Source organism: Sander lucioperca, chromosome 7, assembly GCF_008315115.2.
Source record: "Sander lucioperca isolate FBNREF2018 chromosome 7, SLUC_FBN_1.2, whole genome shotgun sequence".
In the NCBI taxonomy this organism is placed as follows: Eukaryota; Metazoa; Chordata; class Actinopteri; order Perciformes; family Percidae; genus Sander; species Sander lucioperca.
Genome location: NC_050179.1, coordinates 32,488,253 through 32,506,418, shown reverse-complemented (window position 1 = coordinate 32,506,418; position 18,166 = coordinate 32,488,253). Strand labels below are relative to the sequence as shown.

The 18,166-nt window shown below is 41.9% G+C and overlaps 1 protein-coding gene across 2 annotated transcripts in view; it reads left to right on the top strand.

Annotated features, from left to right (window-relative positions):
- cttnbp2 (cortactin binding protein 2) overlaps window positions 1-18,166 on the top strand; it is a 123,393-nt gene that overhangs the window by 57,978 nt on the left and 47,249 nt on the right. For both annotated transcript variants that reach the window (XM_036002779.1, XM_031279711.2), the window contains exons 3-5: window positions 369-599; window positions 8,478-9,897; window positions 14,661-14,945. In XM_036002779.1, the coding sequence (XP_035858672.1) occupies window positions 369-599; window positions 8,478-9,897; window positions 14,661-14,945 (1,936 nt within the window). The remainder of the gene's footprint in view (window positions 1-368; window positions 600-8,477; window positions 9,898-14,660; window positions 14,946-18,166) is intronic.

The window sequence follows — 18,166 nt, the reverse complement described above, 5'->3', positions numbered from 1 at the left end:
CCTTACCTAGCTGTACGATGATGTGCGACTCCCAACAAAGATGGAACACAAGTGTGATGTCTCACTCTGTAGTAACAGAGAGCTCAACACACAGGGTGAAAAGAGGAGCTGCAGCAATGTGCAGTACAACAAAAATATGGTGTTTTTTGAAAATTAAACCACATAAACCTATTCTGGTACAACCTCTAAATACAATTATGAACCTGAACATGAGCATAATATGAGCACTTTAAATGATGTGTGTAAACCCTGCAACATTCCATTTGCATTTTAACATTCATGATCCAAATGGGGTCAAATGGTTTTGATCCACATATTGAACAAGGTAAATAATGTTTTTTTTTCTCCTCCTCCTCTCTTGTCTCCAGGCTCAGAGAAAGGAGGTGTTTCTTCAAGAGCGATACGGTCACTACAGCCTGACCGACCCCTTCCTGGCACTTCAGAGGGACTTTGAGCGCGGGGTCCCCGGAGGAGACAAGGAGCGGCGGCCCCTGGGCTCTAGCCCCATCTCCATCCTGGAGGCCGTCATGGCCCGCTGCAGGAAGATGCAGGAGCGCATGTCAGCCCAGCTGGTCGCTGCCGAGAGCCGCCAGAAGAGGGTAAGACTACCGAGAGGAAGGAGGGGAGGAGGAAGGTTTCTATAAGTGCATTTTGTTTGAGTTGGGAACGAAAGACTAAATAATCAACTAAGTAATCATTAGCCTTGTGATCAGCGCTGTGCTTGTCACATCAAAAAGCTGTTAATAGCTTTAATACACTTAGGTTCAGACCGGAGCACATATTACAATCGAACCAAAAATAAATACGATTCTTCCCCTGTGGACCATGAATGTTTATACCAGTTTTAATGGGATTCAACAACAACAATTCGACAATTGTATGCGATATTTTTCTCTCTATTAGACCAACAGATGAACCAACATCACCATCTTTAGTGCCATGCAGCTTCAGTACAATCCCATTCTCCAAAGTGCCTCCTTTGTGACCTTGTGTTTAAAGAAGTTGAGTTTAATTGCTGTGAGTCAGATTGAATGAAGGCAAATGTTTAGATCAGCAATATGTGGATCAGAGATTTGTTCTGTTTAACCACAGATTGTGTTTATTTACGCACGACTCAAATCTCTGTGGCTGAAATTCTCCAGAGGAAGAAAATCATATGCTTGTCTGTGTGCATTAAGGTTTTTGGTGTATATTTGAATTTGGAGGATTGGAAAGTGTGTGTGTGTGTGTGTGTGTGTAACTATATTTGTGGGGTCCCAAAAACCGGGAGTCCAGTATACTTGTGGGGTCCCGAAAGCTTTGTGGGGCCAAAATGCTGGACCCCACAAGTTTAAAGGGCTGTTTGAGGATTAAGACTTGGTTTTAGGATTAGGAATAGGGTTAGGGTTAGGGTAAGGGTTAAGATTAGGCATTTAGTTGTGATGGTTAGGGTTAGGGGCTAGGGAATGCATTATGTCAATTGCGGGTCCCCACAAAGAGAGTGCGTGGCCTTGAAAAACTGGGCAGCCAGAATGGCCCTGTCCCATCTCTCTCTCTCTCTCTCTCTCTCTCTCTCTCTCTCTCTCTCTCTCTCTCTCTCTCTCTCTGGATGTGTGAAAGTGTTTGGATGATATGCTGGCAGAATGAATGTGAGTGAGTAATAAAGAAAATACTGTATGAATATGTGTGTCCTGTCCCTGAACTTTGTAATAATAACAGAGATGATGTAGTTTAAATGGAACATTTAAACACACACACACACACACACACACACACACACACACACACACACACACACACACACACACACACACAAAGACGAGGTATGGAAGAAGGAGTGAGTGGAAGGAAGGGAGAGGTAGGAAGTGGTATGTTTTGACAGGAAAGCTGGTTAAATAGATTTTGGTCCTGTGGTTTAGGGTGTAAAATAACTGTTTTTACTTCAGTGAGTTTTGACCTGATTGTGATCACCTATCACACAACTTTGACTTTTAACTTTCGCTGTTTTTTTTGCCGTAGTTTGGACATTTATCCGTATGTAAGAGGTTCGCTTAAGTAAAATGTAGTCTAAAGTTAAGAGAAGTTTCCTGTTATACTTGGATAAGGAAGAAGGATCAAATAATAAGTAAACAACCCCAAAAAGACCAATCCTTCAACACCCACTTTTAACTTTAGTGCTACGGACACATTTCAGCCGATGCAGTTATCGGAGGAATGTTGCAGTTTGGACCGTGTTAAGGTGTTTAAATCACAATGATTGGTCTGACAGACACTACAATACATTTTTGGATATGGAAAGATCTTAACTGCTTCACTGGCACGGCAGTTATATCTTGATGAAGCTTGGCTGATGGATGAGGATGAGGTACATCTCAGGAGTATTTGCATCAGTCCGAGGTTTCACTTGATACGTTTCTGTGAGCGATGGAAGCAAGTTTAGTTTCAAACACAGACAGTTCAAATTGCTTCACATTAAGGGAAAGAAATGCATCACAGTGACATTTAAAAACATAAAATAGGGAAATCAAATTCGGTGTTATGCTTGTATGCAGAAGCTAAAAAAGACATTAGGTCATACATTATAACTTTTCTGATTGCCTTTGTTCCGGCTGACATTTACTCAAGCCATGGGATCTGATTTAACCTCGTCCAACTGTTTTCCTGTCATAGATTGATTATAATTCACACTATGACGGTGACACAATAGGATCATCTCTTCTCTTTTTGATCGCCAAACAAAAACGAGTAATCCCAGAGAGAGAGTTGGAGGTGTACTTCACCAGGTCTGTGAAAGCTGTGTTTTGACAAGCTTCATTTCCTTCTGTCCAGCGTTTTCTGATTTGGAAAGAATCTACAAAGTGGCATTCTGGGGCGTTGCAAAAAATAATGTATTGTGGATGGAAGGCAAAAACAAAACGGAGAGGAAAAAGGATAATTGAGTTTTACCTGCATCAGTGTGGACATAGCCTGGGTCCTGGGATGATGGGAAACCTGACTCAGATGTTGGAAGTTGGAAACTTTCCATGGGAAATAGCAGGAAATAAAGGGAATAAAATGGAATCATTTGCTCAGGCAGTATTAACCATGTCATATACAGATAGAAACACTTCTCTTTTACTCTATCAAGAGCAGACAATTCTAAACCCTTCTAATATAAATGAAAAAAAAAACAATTTTGGTAAGTTGAACTTTAATTAGATAAGTTGACTAATTTAACAATATATTGAGCAACCATTGAACAACAAACAAACAAAGAACCTAATACCCAATGACCCCCCCTCCAAAATAAAAGACCAAAAAAATCATTTTCCTCTTAGACCTCCATTTCTCTTCATGAACCTCCTCCATGTCAGATGTGTATTTCCCTCCAAACAAGTTCACTATTTAAAAGTACAATTTTTGTTTTTGTTTTTTCTCCAAAATTCCTGAGCTTCACTTCCCTTAGAAGACTTCCAGGAAATGTACAGACCCTTTGCAACATTCTTAACTAAAATGTGTCTTAAGACCTACTATTGCTTTTTATGTGCATTCCCCCTCAAATAAATTCACTAATAAAACTGTATAATTTTTATATTGTAAACATGTTCCTGAGTTTAACTTTCTTTGGAAAATGTCCTTTGCCACCCCATTCAGGGCTACCTTCACAGATGTTTTTGGTTAAATGTTTTAGTTCCACTCATTCTCTATAATCACTGTCCACACTGATCAGAAACATAGCAATGTAAGATGACACTGAACTTAAGAGGTTTGAAAATATAGATGTGTAAAAGGAGGGAACCACAAAACAACGGTTCACCCTCTTTAGCACAGAACGAATCACCACGTCACCACTGATTGCACAGCTGTAGCTAACTTCAACAACAGGGTAGGAACCTGGCAGGCAGCCATAAATGGTTTTCTTGATGATGAAACGACAACACTGTTTAACCCTCCTGTTGTCCTCGGGTCAAATCTGACCCATTTTCAAAAGGTTTCTATATCAGAAAGGTGGGTTTCTTTCAACCACATTTTAAAACAAAATCACGTGGATGGTTCCATACAACGCTCTTCACAAGTGAAATAAAGGATCAGTTCACTACTTTCATTGAATTTGGGTGTTTTATTCAAATGTATAGCATGTAAAGAAAAATTGATAATAGAACGTTGAAAAACGTAGGGGAAAAAAGCACGGAAAAAAGTGACAAAAACATCGGAAAAGTGACAAAAATGTCAGGGAAAATCTTCAAAAACATCAGGAAAAGTGACATGGGAAAAGCTTTAAAAAAAAATTCAAAAAAGTGCAGAAAAATATTGACCGAAACTTCGAAGAAAGTGACAAAAGTGACGAAAAAGACAAACAAAATGTTGGAATTTTTTTTTTACATTTTGACCTAGAAAAACAAAAAGTTGCATGGTCGACGGGGAAGACAACACAAGGGTTAAAGACACATGCCCTGTGTACTCAGAGGGATCTTCTGGTTGCTGGGTAGAATGAATTTCACCCGGATTGTCCGTGCTATCTTTATCCCCTCCATCCGTTTCCACTCTTGTCGTTCTCCTGTGAGTAAGCGGCTGAATTATCCATGAGGTCTTAGGCAAGCTGAAGGCAGACAGGCAGTTATACGTAACACTCTCTGAATGGGTTTATGGGCATAATGAAGACACCCCCACTCCTTCCTCTCCTCCATGAATTAGTCATGAAGATGAAGGAAGCTCCCCCCCCCCCTCCTCAAATAACACTCACAACAGTGACGAAGACACTTGTTTGTTAGGTTTTGTGGGTAAACATGCTCCCACAATGTTTTTAGGCTGAATTTGGAAGCAAGCAAGGTCACGACCGCCAGTTGCTGAAATTCCTTTTTTCCTAAAATAGTCCTCAGGCCTCCTTCTTTTTCTCATCCCCAATTTTCCACAGTAGCTGAATAAGCTGCTTTATTCTGCCGTGATGCTAGCTGATAGCTTTTCAGGTGTAAGATAGACCTTTTAAGGGAAAAATTCTACTTCTATGCTTTTTTTAAAAACATATTTCATTAAGCAGTGGGGAGGTCTCAGGTACAGGAAGTACCAGTGCTACCTGAAGTGCCTCCAATGTAATCGCCCCAAAAATTAGTTTTGTCATTATTATTTCACTCTAGATGATGGAGAAAGAGCCCATGCATATGAGTGACAAGTATGAGCAAAGATTTTACACACTTGATTGTAACTGCACACACACACTCAGTAAAGAAGGTCATCCACTTCACTATGCTGCATTTTATCCTATCAAACAAAGAAAATAGTCCCACAAGAGGTTTGTCTGGATGCAAAGTAGGATTCTGCAACCAAACATTTCTGTTTTTGCAGGGTCATCCAGTAAAAGAGCCGATCCTGTTTTGCCACAATGGAGGTGAGAATACCTTGTATTGTTGTGTTAAGGTAACAGTTTACCTCGCAAGTATAGAAATTGGTAAAACCCTGCCTCAAAGAAAATAAACACTTGGTGGCAGACTGTTGTCGGTCTGGACATGGCCTGTTGTAGAGCCTTGGATTAAAAAAAAGTCTAAAGCTTGTAAGTTTGCTATTCCCGAACCCTGTCCTGGATTCAAAGGGGGAGTAGCATCCCTCTGTCTACGGTTACATCTTAGAGGAAGTTATGTAGCTGCTACTGCTTTTAGACCACTTGTTATTCTTGGCCTCTCTTAGCTTGTATGTGTTGAACTGTATGTGAGGCAGATTCTGAAAAAGAGGCTCCATGCACTTTCCTGTTTAAAAAAGAAATGATTTAGGGGCCCTGGTGACTTCTAGCGAGGTTATGCTTTTAAAAGAGCTAGTTTGTGCAGTACGGCGTGTAGTCCAACCACGTCAGAAGTGTTTATAGCTGTTTATAGCTGTTACGAACTGCCACGCTTGACAATGGGGTGAAAAGCCTCACACTTTAATCCGCCTCTCCTGGAAGGCATTCACAGGGTTGAACTTGTTTTGGACACATCCAAAGTGACAGAAATAGCTTTGTAAAGAATGACAAAGTTTAAACTCTGCTTACTTTAAATTCTACATACATTCCCACCTCCACACACACACCTGACCAATCACTTCGTCAAGTGGGCGTGAATTAATTTCGGAAAGTTATAGAAATTATCGGGCTCAGTCAAAATTCTTCTGTTCAAGCATACCGGTCCCTTCAGAGATTAAGAGGTTGAAAGATTTTCCGAAGATTTTCCAGCAGTGCATTAATGTACTCGGTGGTGGTGTCTGCTAAACTTGTCTTCATCCTGTCTAGGTGTTTCACTGTCTTCACAGCATCCCTAAATGTGTTCTTGAGATGCATTAGGCTGATTTACAACAGCCACAATCCTCACCCAATTAGCAGCTAGTCGTAGCACCTCCTTTAGAGCAACGACTGGCGCTCCCCTCCTCAGCATCAGCTGGTGGTGTTATGTGCTCCCTGGTGGTTTGGAACAGGGGAGGTGGGGGAGGACACCGAAAGAAAAGGAGGGAGTCTTGTTTGGGACAGTGGTGGCGGGGTGGCGACTCCTTTGTTTGAGGCTTGTTAGAGAGATGAGGGTCTCTGCAATTGGGTGGAGAGCCCCAGTTGAGCCTTGTCACCCTCTGTGAAGCCAGCTCAGAGCTAACAATAGCAGCGACGCTCCAGATATAGAGGCTTTGACAAGTCATCGAAATTCAATCCTATGCAGAGACACTGTCTCTCTGAAAAGATAAATTAGACTCCAAGCAACCTCGTTCATTAATAACGCGTGTGTATTTGTGTAAATAGCTGCTTATCTATCTTGCCTGTCTATTTAATCTAGCTATTTTGTCTGGCTCACTTAATTACTCTGGGTTGTCTACACTCTTCTTGAGAAAATCGTTTCCAGGCTCATTCTTAGTTTTGTGACAAACAACGACTTCAAATTTGGATTGTTGCATCACGGCAGAATGCAAGCGGTTCAATTTCTATCTAATATTCAATTACAGATTATATATAGATTGAATCTGTGTTTCTATCCACAGTTTTCTGTGTTACTCAGGTGATGGATGATATTTTCTGGATGCACGTTATGCCCAGTGTGCTGGGATTGGCAGTAAGACAGGTGGCATGATGTATGTGAAGTATGTCTGTGAGAGATATTGCATGTTTGACATACACTGTGAGGCCCATGGAACAAGTACAGTATGTACAGCCTGTGTGGGTAATGGTCTGTGTGATGGCAGATGATCTGAAAAAGATGTCAGCGGATGATGTCAGTGTGTCACATGTACAACACATAATTTGGTAATTCTGTAACTGGAGACACCTGATGAACTTATTCATGCACTCTTGTATCCGCTCACATGTAAAGCTGAGGCTAGGACTGCAGATAACTATTATATTTGTTTAGTTTATAAAATATCAGAAGATGGTGACAAATGATTCAAATTGCAATGATTAAAAACTGAAAAAACATTTCTCGATTAGTTGTCAACTTTTAAATTAATTGGCAACTTTTTTTTTTATAAATCAATTCAGTTTGAGGTTTTTTTTTATGTGAAAAAAGTAGTGCTGTCAAACGATTAAAATATTTAATCGCATTAATGTCATAGTTAACTTGCAATTAATTGCACATTTTTATCTATTCTAAATGTCCCTAGATTTCTTTTTGTCCCATTATTTTTTTTTTCTCATTTTAATGCTCTTATCAACGTGGAAAAGTGGATCGGCTTGCTAAGTTTGTTCTTAGTTGTGGTATGTGCTTCTGTCTGAAGTCATCTTTTGTCGCCTGGCTTTGACGACGGGGCGGAGAATTGGCATCAGCTGTGTGCTCGGCCATCAAGTGGTATTTCAGACTGGACGTGCTGCGATGATGGCTCAGTTCACAACGTCAAAACACACAGATCACTTTGGTCTTGTCAACGGAACCATTTGGCAACTTTTTAAAAGTAAACTTTCCATTCAGAATCTTATCAGCATCCATTTCGGCGTCTTGCGCTCGCCATCCACTCAAAACGTAACATTAGCCTACTACTCTTTGACCGGCTCGCAAGCCCAAACAAGTGTGTGCGGCGTGCCTGTTGTTTTGTTTCCAGTCTAGCTAGATCCGGTGTGGTGTTGTAGTTTTTCTAACGTTACTAGTTGTTGCAACAGCATGTGAAAAAAACTACAAAGTTTGCTAGGCCAAAAAGAACGTTAATCTTGTGATAAAAAAATTGACGCTGTTAAAATGGGTTTGCGTTAACGCCGTTAATAACGCGTTTAACGGACAGCACTAGAAAAAAGATGATTGCAGCTTCTTTAATGTGAATGCTTTTTAGTTTCTCCACTCCTCTCTGACAAGACATTTTAGCATGTCATCTTGGGCTTTGGAAAACACAGATTATCATTTTTTCGCCATTTCCTGACATGTTATACTGTAGACCAAACAACTAATTGATTAATCGAGAAAAGAATCGACAGATTAATCGACTATGAAAATAATCTTTAGTTGCAGCCCTAGAGTCTTTGTGAAAATAATGCATTGATCTATGCTACTGTCCCTTTACTTTGTGTGTATCTTTTCTTCCAGCTGGAGATGGAGAAGCTGCAGCTCCAGAGTCTGGAGCAGGAGCACCGCAAGCTGACAGCGCAGCTGAAGGACGAGCGTGAGAAGAACAAGCACATTGTCATGATGTTGGTGCGCGAGTGCAAGCAGCTTGCCACGCGAGTCGTAGAGGAGTCTCAGCGCTTTGACGAGCTCCAGGCCCGCTTGGACGAGGAGAGCCGCACCTCTGGCCGGCTACAGGAGGAGCTGAGCACCGAGCGACAGCGCAGCCAACAGATGGAGGCCAAGATGGAAAAGCAGCTGTCGGAGTTTGACACAGAGCGGGAACAGCTGCGTGCCAAGCTGGGCCGCGAGGAGGTCGAGAGCCAGAGTCTGCGGCAGCAGGTGGAGCAGCTCAGGACTGAACAGGGCAATAGGAAGGATAGTGCCGCTAACGCCCAGCCTGCTGCTGCTGCCGGAGCAGAACCTGCTGCTGCCGCCAGCACACCACCCAAACCTAAAGCTGTGATGTCTGTTTCTGTAGCCACAGAGCCCGTCAGCTCTCGAACAGCGTCTTGCCAAACGGACCTGCCCCCCACCGAGGTGGAGGGTCCCAAGAAGAACCCCCTCACCATACCCGTCAAACCAACCCCTGCCAACTATGTGGGCCTGAGTCTGCCAAAGACGACTGGTCGGGGGATCGTCCACAGCAGCTCAGGAGGACTGGTACAGACAGAGAACGGCTCAGAGGGCCAAGCCCCCCACAGCTTACCCAGTGGAGTCAGCCCCCGTGTCCAGGCGGCCCGCTACAAGTTCCAGGAACAGGACCAAAATGGCACGTCGTCCCAGAGTCCTCCGGCCCGTGATCCGTCCCCCACCAACCGTGACAACTTTGCCGCCAAGCAGCAAGCACGCCACACGGTCACACAGGTCCTTTCGCGCTTCACCAGCCCTCCAGCAGGAGGAGGTGGACCCCTGCGTCCAGGCCTGCCACACTCTGCGTCGGAGGGAGGCCCTTTTCCCGGCCGCCTGTGCCATCCAATTGGCCTCAAGTCGCCCACGGTGGCCAGGATCGACCGGGGAAACCCTCCCCCTATTCCTCCCAAAAAGCCAGGGCTTTCCCAGACCCCTTCTCCTCCTCATCCACCCATCAAGGGGGTGGGGGACAGCAACCGCTCTGGGGCTGGGCTGAAACCGGCCACGCCCCAGCTGCCGCCCAAACCCGCCCTGGACCTGGTCCCAGCCCTGACGGCCTCTCAGGTGGGTGCCTGCTCCCCGGGGCCTGGCCGGGGCCCTCAGCGGCAGCCGGCAGCAGCATGTGCAGAGTGCCCCCCCGTCATCAGCCCTGCCACCACTGTCAGTAGCCCCTCCTCCATAAACCCCCCCTCCACCTCCTCTTCCATTAGTGCTTCATCCTCCCGTAGCCCCCGAGCCTCAGCAGGCAGCCCCCTGGCAACAGCATCAGGTAAAGGGGCTCCTCCATGCTCCACCTCCCTCCAGTTCTCCCCACTGCCTCTTTTCTTCGACTGTCTTTCCACAGCGCAAGCTTAGCTTAGCATATCATAGCATAGCATAGCAATCAGGCCGCAGGGAAACTGTTATAACCACAGGAATGCAATACAAAATAGCACAGAATAGCAATTCAGTTTATGTCACTGAATCCCTAAAGTACCTCACTGCATCCTCTCTCTACTTACTCTCCTCCTCTGCCCTTAATATGTCCTCCCTCTGGGCACCTTTCGTCTCCCATGTTGTCACGTTAGCCCTGTCGGTATCAGTTTCAACAGCAGAGATTGACAACATGTCGCTAACATGTGCCCGAGTGCTTCTTAGAGACTTAAAGGTCAGTTGAGGCAAAGCAGACGTTTCCCCTTCTCGCGTATTCAGATTGGTTCGTAGCTCTTCCCACCAGTAACCCCTATCCTCTCTGAAGCTGATGCCAGAGGCTGCTCTCTCCTCCCCTTCCCTTTTCCATCCTCCAGTAGCATGCCATCACCACTCCTGTACTTTCTGCACTCTTTCTGTTTCAGCTTCCATTAACTTGTCCCACTGGCCTTCTGTATGTAATTTAGTTGTTTTGATATAAATGTAAGCATTTATATTTACCTGGTGATGTCCGTTGCTTGATTGTACCGTGTAGTATGACTACAGAATAATTCCAGTTTATTACAACTTTGGTCTTATTTCCATAGTTTTTGACATCATTTCTATCTGTAATAATAACATTTCACTCAGTTTGATCTCCCACATCTCAGCAAGACAGTTCCTGGGGTCAGGACAGCATCAGCCAGGTGGGGAAAGAAACACAAGCAGCCAGATTGTCAGACCGGTTGTAAACCAACCCTGAGCCAAACTTATTTAAAAAATAAAACCAAAGCCAACAGAAATGATTACCCAAACTGTTTGTTGCAAAACTCCATCACAGTTTACAGAATGACTTTATCTTGGTTCATTTTTCCCACTAACTGCACACACTTATGTTTTACCTCCAAATAAGCTGGTTTAGATAATTTGTTTTAACTGACGCTCGCTGTTTATTGCCCAGTCTGCTTCTTGTTAGTCATTTTGCTGTGTTCGCAGGTATCATGAGTGAAACATGACGAAACCTAGAAATACAAAGCCCAAGTTGTAGTAAACTGGACTCATCCTGAAATGTACCTGTGAAATGTGACAGAATGCATTTGCATCGTTTGAAAGTCTTGTTCTTTTGCATGAAGATGTATCCCGATTTGAAAAATATATATCTGCTCTATTTAGTCACATAACCAAGTGCTTTGCAGAGAACAAAAGACCTACAATGACGTAAAAAAAAAACCCAAATCATTAAGAATGTGGCTCTCCATTGAAACTCACCATACCAGACAGTTATACCATCATATCATATCATTGATTATTGCTCCTCTAGAAAAAAAGTCCTCAGATCAGCTGATGTGTGCTTATTTACTGATATTTAAAGGTTAGATGAAAGCCTCTGTAAGACTCAAATAATGATATATTTGTTACCGCACACTGATCTCAACTCAAAAATAGTGTTAACACCAATGTTGCTGCCCAGTACCTTTCAGGTTTTATTTGATTGCAGTAGTTTCCACTTACAAATGGGGTAGGGGGGGGGGGGTTCTGCTACTTCCCAGACATATTTATTGCAATTTCAAAATAGGTCCACAATTTCACCTGTCAGTAGCCAGATATTTTTTGTAGCTTTTTGTTCCCGACCGCCAACCACTGACGGACAGTAAGTGCAACCATAACGGCTGCCATTATCTACGTCCTTGAGAATCTCTGCTGCACTTTTTATTTTTCTTCAATCTCTGTTGTATCTCTCTCTTCAGTCTGTGAAACACGTTTCTGCACTGAAATTCTCCATTCTGCCTTTTTTTAAACTCATTTTTTGTGTGGTTTTAGCAAGTGTTTTTTTTCTTCTGTTCTTTACTTCATCCGTTTGTTGTGCCTAATCATTTAAAGTAATGCTGTATAATTGCAACAGTATCCTACTAAATAATGTGTAAGTGCATTTCTATTTGTCCACTGTGTGAATACTGTGGGTGAGTGATTGTACTGAAAGACGAATGCTGTCCATCATCTCGCTGTTAATGTGACGTGATGACAGACTCTTTTGTCCAGGCTGCAGCGCCCGTCAACTGCTGATTCAATCACAGACATTTTATTAGAGGGTTTCTGTGTTGTGAGAAAGCTTTGAAATTAAGTTTTATTTTCCAGAGCAGGCAAAATAGTTCAGCATATTCCAAACGTTAAACATATGTAGATAGTAAATCCAAATATGATCAATTACCACAGTAAACAATGCATGCAAAAAATAACCAAATTATCTTAAAATCTTGTTTTTATGGAACAGCAAGACGGTGAACATCTTCCTTATGTTTGGGACGTTTTGTCCTGTTCTAACACTTAAAATTGTTCTAATTCACTTAAAGAACATTTACCTGTGTTAGTGAATTCTTTTTCTGTGCAACATTAATTTATGCCAATTTACCATAAGAGGAAATTCCTTAAACTCTTTCAGACCCTCCCGGTGGGTTTATCTTTACGTTTTGTTGTGTGGCAAAGTATTCAAACTTAAAGGAGAATTCCAGTCGATTTCAACACGTAGCTCTGTTGTTTGTAAATTTTCAAGTGCTGTCAGTAGCGAGAAAAACGAAAACAATCAGTGTTGCCTACACTGTGTTATCCTCCTGCTAGCGTTAGCACCCAGGATGCTGAAACAGGGCAAGTTTTAAACGTGCTTTTAGCCTCTTAACATGTTCAAAATGTCATTCCAAGTGCCTACCCATGTGAAGTGATTCCTTAAGAGTGAACACAGTGAATCTGACTGCAGTAGATGTGAAAGAAATACATAAATGTGCAAATTCATCTCTGTTTAGTTCTGGTGTTGAGACAGCAAGACGAGTGCTTAGGGACCGTCTACAAACTACAACACCGAAAAGAGATACAAAAATATGTATTAATTTAATGATTAAATAAGAGTGTCTCCAAACTTACCTCAGTTATAACTTGTCTCCTGCTAGTTGCACTTATATTTATAAAATAAGCATATTCCTATTTTTGAAAATATTTTTGTATCTCTTTTCGGTGTTGTAGTTTGCCGTCTCAACACCAGAACTAAACAGAGATGAATTTGCACATTATGCATTTCTTTCTTTTCATCTACTGTGGTCAGATTCACTGTGTTCACTCTGAAGGAATCACTTCACATGGGTAGGCACTTGGAATGACATTTTGAACATGTTAAGAGGCTATTAGCACATTTTAAAACTTGCCCTGTTTCAGCATCCTGGGTGCTAACGCTAGCAGGAGGATAACACGGTGTAGGCAACACTGATTGTTTTCGTTTTTCTCGCTATGACAGCACTCCAAATTTACAAACAACAGAGCTACGTGTTGAAATAGACCGGAATTCTCCTTTTTTTATTCTAGTGGTGATCCCAAAGTGTCCAAAGATGCCAAACATGTCAGGCTGAATTTCACAGAAAAACAAGATACCTGGAATAATATATAACCAGCCTTAGAAACATTGAATTATGGGTTTGTATTTTAAATTAAATCTAGGCAGATTTGTTTCTGATATAAAAGCATACACAGTGCACAATAGTGTGACATTTTTATACATTTATAAAAAGTTAAACCTATAAAGGACTTTAAGGTAATCAGGAGTTTTAAGAGGTTTAATAAGAAGGTAACAAGTTTGTTTTATAAGCCACACATTAACAGCAGATCTGAAGGGAGAGGTAATCTCCCTGGTTGAGCTTTAACCACAGTTTTGCGGGATGAGCTCCAGCTGAGGCTGAAACAAAACCTCAGTATGTCACTTTACTATTCTACTTGTTCTTCCCCGTAATCCTCCTGTAATCCTACTGGTATGTTCATAACATAAACCAACCACCACATGGGATTGTGCCAAGAATAGCTCCAGGCTACAGCAACAGAAACCACCTGGGTTGCTTCTTTTAGAGGTTTAGTATTTGATTTCGGTAGAACTAGCTAGTTGTGACTAGCTGAAATGAGTGCACCTACCTTTAGTAGCGGAGCACTTCACACATTGTGTATGTTCAGTTAGTTTCAAGTTAAGCTATCCTCAGTAGCAGATAGCCTGGATGCTAAATAGCTAACCTGCTACCCTTCAAAATAAAAGCTCTATATTTGCCAGTCAGCTAACCTTTTATAGACTTTTCTCATTTTGTTTCTTCTTAAATATCACAGTTTGTGACACGGTTTGACAATATTACACTGTATGCATTACATTCTATATCATCTTGTTCCAACTCTTCATCAAAGTTCAATTTTACCCAAGTTTTTTTTATACCTGCACAATTCCATCAAATGGAAATTTTGTAGATATCTTTTACCTCATTTTATAAACATTTTAGCCAAATTGACATATCTTGCATCTTTGAAACTTTGGTATCTCAACTAGAATTTTAAATAAAAATATGGGCATATTTGGCTGAACAACATGAACTTGTACTCACTGAAAATGTTTATTTAACTACAACTCGTATCCCATACTTTACTTCCTGCCTGCTGCTCAGACAAAAGAGACTGTACTACAGTATGCGTGGAATTGAAATGTGCTCTTCTTCCCTTCCAACCCGTCCACCTTCTTACACCCTCGCTCTCCCATGCTCAGCACTTCTAGACGCTTCCTCTTCCTCCTGCTCTTCCTACACCTAGTTTAACCTGTGCTGCTCCTGCTCCTCCTCCCCCCTGCAGGCTGGTGTCCCTCCGTAGTCTCCTCTCCCAGCGGCGGAGGGCCTGCTGCCCTGGACAGCGGGCGCCCCCTGCTCCCCCAAGCTGCTTCCCAGGGAAATGTCACTTTATTGTCAATGCTGCTTAACCAACCAGACCCGACCACCACTACCACCTCCGACACCATGTCCACCAACACCACCTCTACTACCGCCATGGACAACAAGCCCAATCATCTTGACCAAGACCACCACCTCTACCACAACCAAACCTCTGCCTTGTTTGCTGCTGCTCAGAATGGACACACAGGTAACTGGCATTTGATTCATCAATACTGGCTGGCTGGTTGACATTTAAAGGAACACCCCAACTTATTGGGACTTTAGCTTATTCACCGTATCCCCCAGAGTTAGATAAGTCCATACATACCCTTCTCATCTCCGTGCGTGTCGTAACTCTGGCTGACGCACCCACTGCTAGCCTAGCTTAGCACAGATCTGTGTTGTGATGTGTATAGTCACAGCGTGTACAAATAACAAGGTCACATGAGACACAGCCCTCTTCTAACCATATGTAAACTGGGAACTATATTCTCAGAAGGCGAAGCACTGCTACTTCTGCTACTTGGGCAGAGTGATTTGCTTGCAGCACCCAGAACTCTGGGGGATATGGAGAATAAGCTTAAGTCCCAAAAAGTCTGCATGTTCCTTTAAGGGGTAATATTAAAGGCACAGCAGGTATTTATAAAGCTTGAAATGGACTAAGGAAAATAAAATAACAGTTTTTGTCAAAGGAGTCTGGTGACTTTGAAGACAGCAGAGATACCCGTTTCAGTCGACGGAAAGGAAAAGGGGTGAAAATATTCTAAATATAGCGTACTACCCCCGTCCACAGCAGTACATTGCTTAGCTTCCGTGTCGTTAAAGCGTGTCCAGTTCATTCGAACTACAGATCCGCTACCCGATCTGGCAAACTCGCATAATGTAATGTAATGGACAATTCTGCTTCTAACCTGTAGGGGGACCGAAACGGGAAAAGTTACCTAGCGTTGCTTTAACTCCTGCCTGCTTCTCCAAACCTGGGGTGCACCGGCCGCCATCTAATGTAGGTAATGCACTGACTACGGAGAAGTAGCTCATACAACCCCACTGGAAAATATCTGAACTATCCCTTTGATGCAGACAGGCCGGGGCTACCACTAATGACATGGAAGTCATGTCGGGATTTGTTTTCTGGGAATTTGGGCTCTTTAGCAACCTGGGGAGAACGTTTTTAAATCTAAAATTTTTCATAGGCTAATTCCAGTATTTTTGGACTATTTTAGTATATTCAAATCTGACTACTTTTAACAGAAATTAAATAAATGAATTATTTTGCATTTTCCTATCTGAATTGAGTTCCTGTCACATTAAAGAGGGATTTGGAACTAAATCGAAATGCTTTAGATCTTCATTTTTTGGGGGGAAAAATATGAAAATGTCAAATCATTAAGTAATAATTAAAACATTGTATAGACTTTATATTTGGTGGCTGGTCATCATCCTTGGGGTGGATGTAAATGAAGTTGTGACCTTCAAAACTCATGACTGTGGCCCTGAATGCAGATATTTTTCTAATAAGTGATTATGATCGTGAAGTGATTATGATTGTGACCCTCACAAAGACGCAATTTCACAAACTGTTGACTACACAATGTTAAATAACTGTTGGTTAAATAACATGCAAATCAATCAGTGTGCTCCAGTTGTTTTCCTTGGGACTTTTCTGGCTGCTTCTGTCCAAAGCACCAATGTGTACGTTTATTTTAAAGCGTAGTTGAACTTTGTGGGAATTGAATCCCTGTCTTGTGGTTTCGGTCAGCGGTTGGCTGGATCATTGATTTCAAAGAGTAGTCTTCAAGGAACGCCCAGAGGCTTTTATTGATTCATATTGATTGCTAGAGAGAGAGAGAGAGAGAGAGAGGGTGATACACTAAAATACAAACAAAGGTTTCACACAGGATTGATTGTTCCATGAGCAAGGCTGATATAAATGAAGTATATGCATTGTTTACATGTTCATAAGACACCACCATGATAATGACTATGAAGTCAATCTTTAAATACATATGACCAAAAGATTAAAGTGATCGTATTATGCTCATTTTCAGGTTCATAATTGTATTTAGAGGTTGTACCAGAATAGGTTTACATGGTTTAATTTTCAACAAACACCATATTTTTGTTGTACTGCACATTGCTGCAGCTCCTCTTTTCACCCTGTGTGTTGAGCTCTCTGTTTCAGCTACAGAGTGAGGCATCGCACTTCTGTTTAATCTTTGCTGGGAGTCACGCATGCGCAGTAGCTAGGTAAGGACTACTAGCCAGTCAGAAGCAGAGTATGAGGGCGTGCCATGCTAGCAGCTAGGCGAGCATTATAACGTGTGTTCCAAAGTGACCACGTTTGTCTCTGAAGTAAAGGCTGGACTACAATAGAGCTGTTTGGAGCAGTTTGTGAACGGTGTTTTCTGTTGGAGATGGTAAGTCCCTTTGGGGTGGACTTTTGGCTTTTTCACTTTGTAAACCTATAACATGCACAAAAAAGATATATAACAATAAAGGAAAGGGAAAAAGCCAAAAAGCATAATATGAGCACTTTAAAGTATGTATATACACACACACACACACTCTGTTCTTCTTGCTTTCCTTTTACTGCATGTTGAAGAAAAATATAAAAGGAAACAAATTTATTCTGCGATCATTAAGAAAGTAGGTGTAGTTTTCTCTTGTTTTGTTTAAACATATAACAACAGTTATGTTTGCGAAGTGAAGACCACATCCATCTGCTCTACATGTTAAACCCTTCTATTGTCCTGACTCATTTGCTTCAGTTAGTATGATGTGTGTTTATGCAAACCCACAGTTCTCTTCGAGGACTTAGAGGCCACGTGAGATTGTTATATTGTTCTCACCTGCACAAACAAACTGCGTAAAGGCTGTGCTATAAAGCTTCCCCCTCTTGTCAACATCGAGTCACAGAGTGGCATTTTAAATAAGGCCCTGAAGTAGTTTTTTTTCTCCGGTGTGACTTTGTAAAACTGCATAAATATAAATAAGATCAAATCTGAAGAGGAGCCAGTTGCTCAGTTGACTTCCTATTAAATAAAGTGTAGAACAAAGGTTCATATTGATAAGAGACTGGACACAAAGGAGATTTATTTCTGTTTTAGTCATTACGTTATTGCCCTTTTCCAGAGCAAATCCCAGTGAGTGATTCAGGTTTGAATATCTTGTGAAAGAAACCTTTAGCGGGAACATGATTTCGAATGTTCCAGACATCAAACCTGTGACATTACTGTTTCGAAGAAAGACTCGAACCACAAAACCTCCCCGCCACCTGCTTTCTTATCTCAACTAACAGTCTCTGCAGTAACATGGTCTGAGATTGTCACAGCAGCTAAATTAAAACATGATTTTGTGCTTTTGTTGGACTTTCAGTGATAAGAAAATGAGTTGCTAAGGTTCAGTTTGGTGTCACTTTGAATAAAAGAT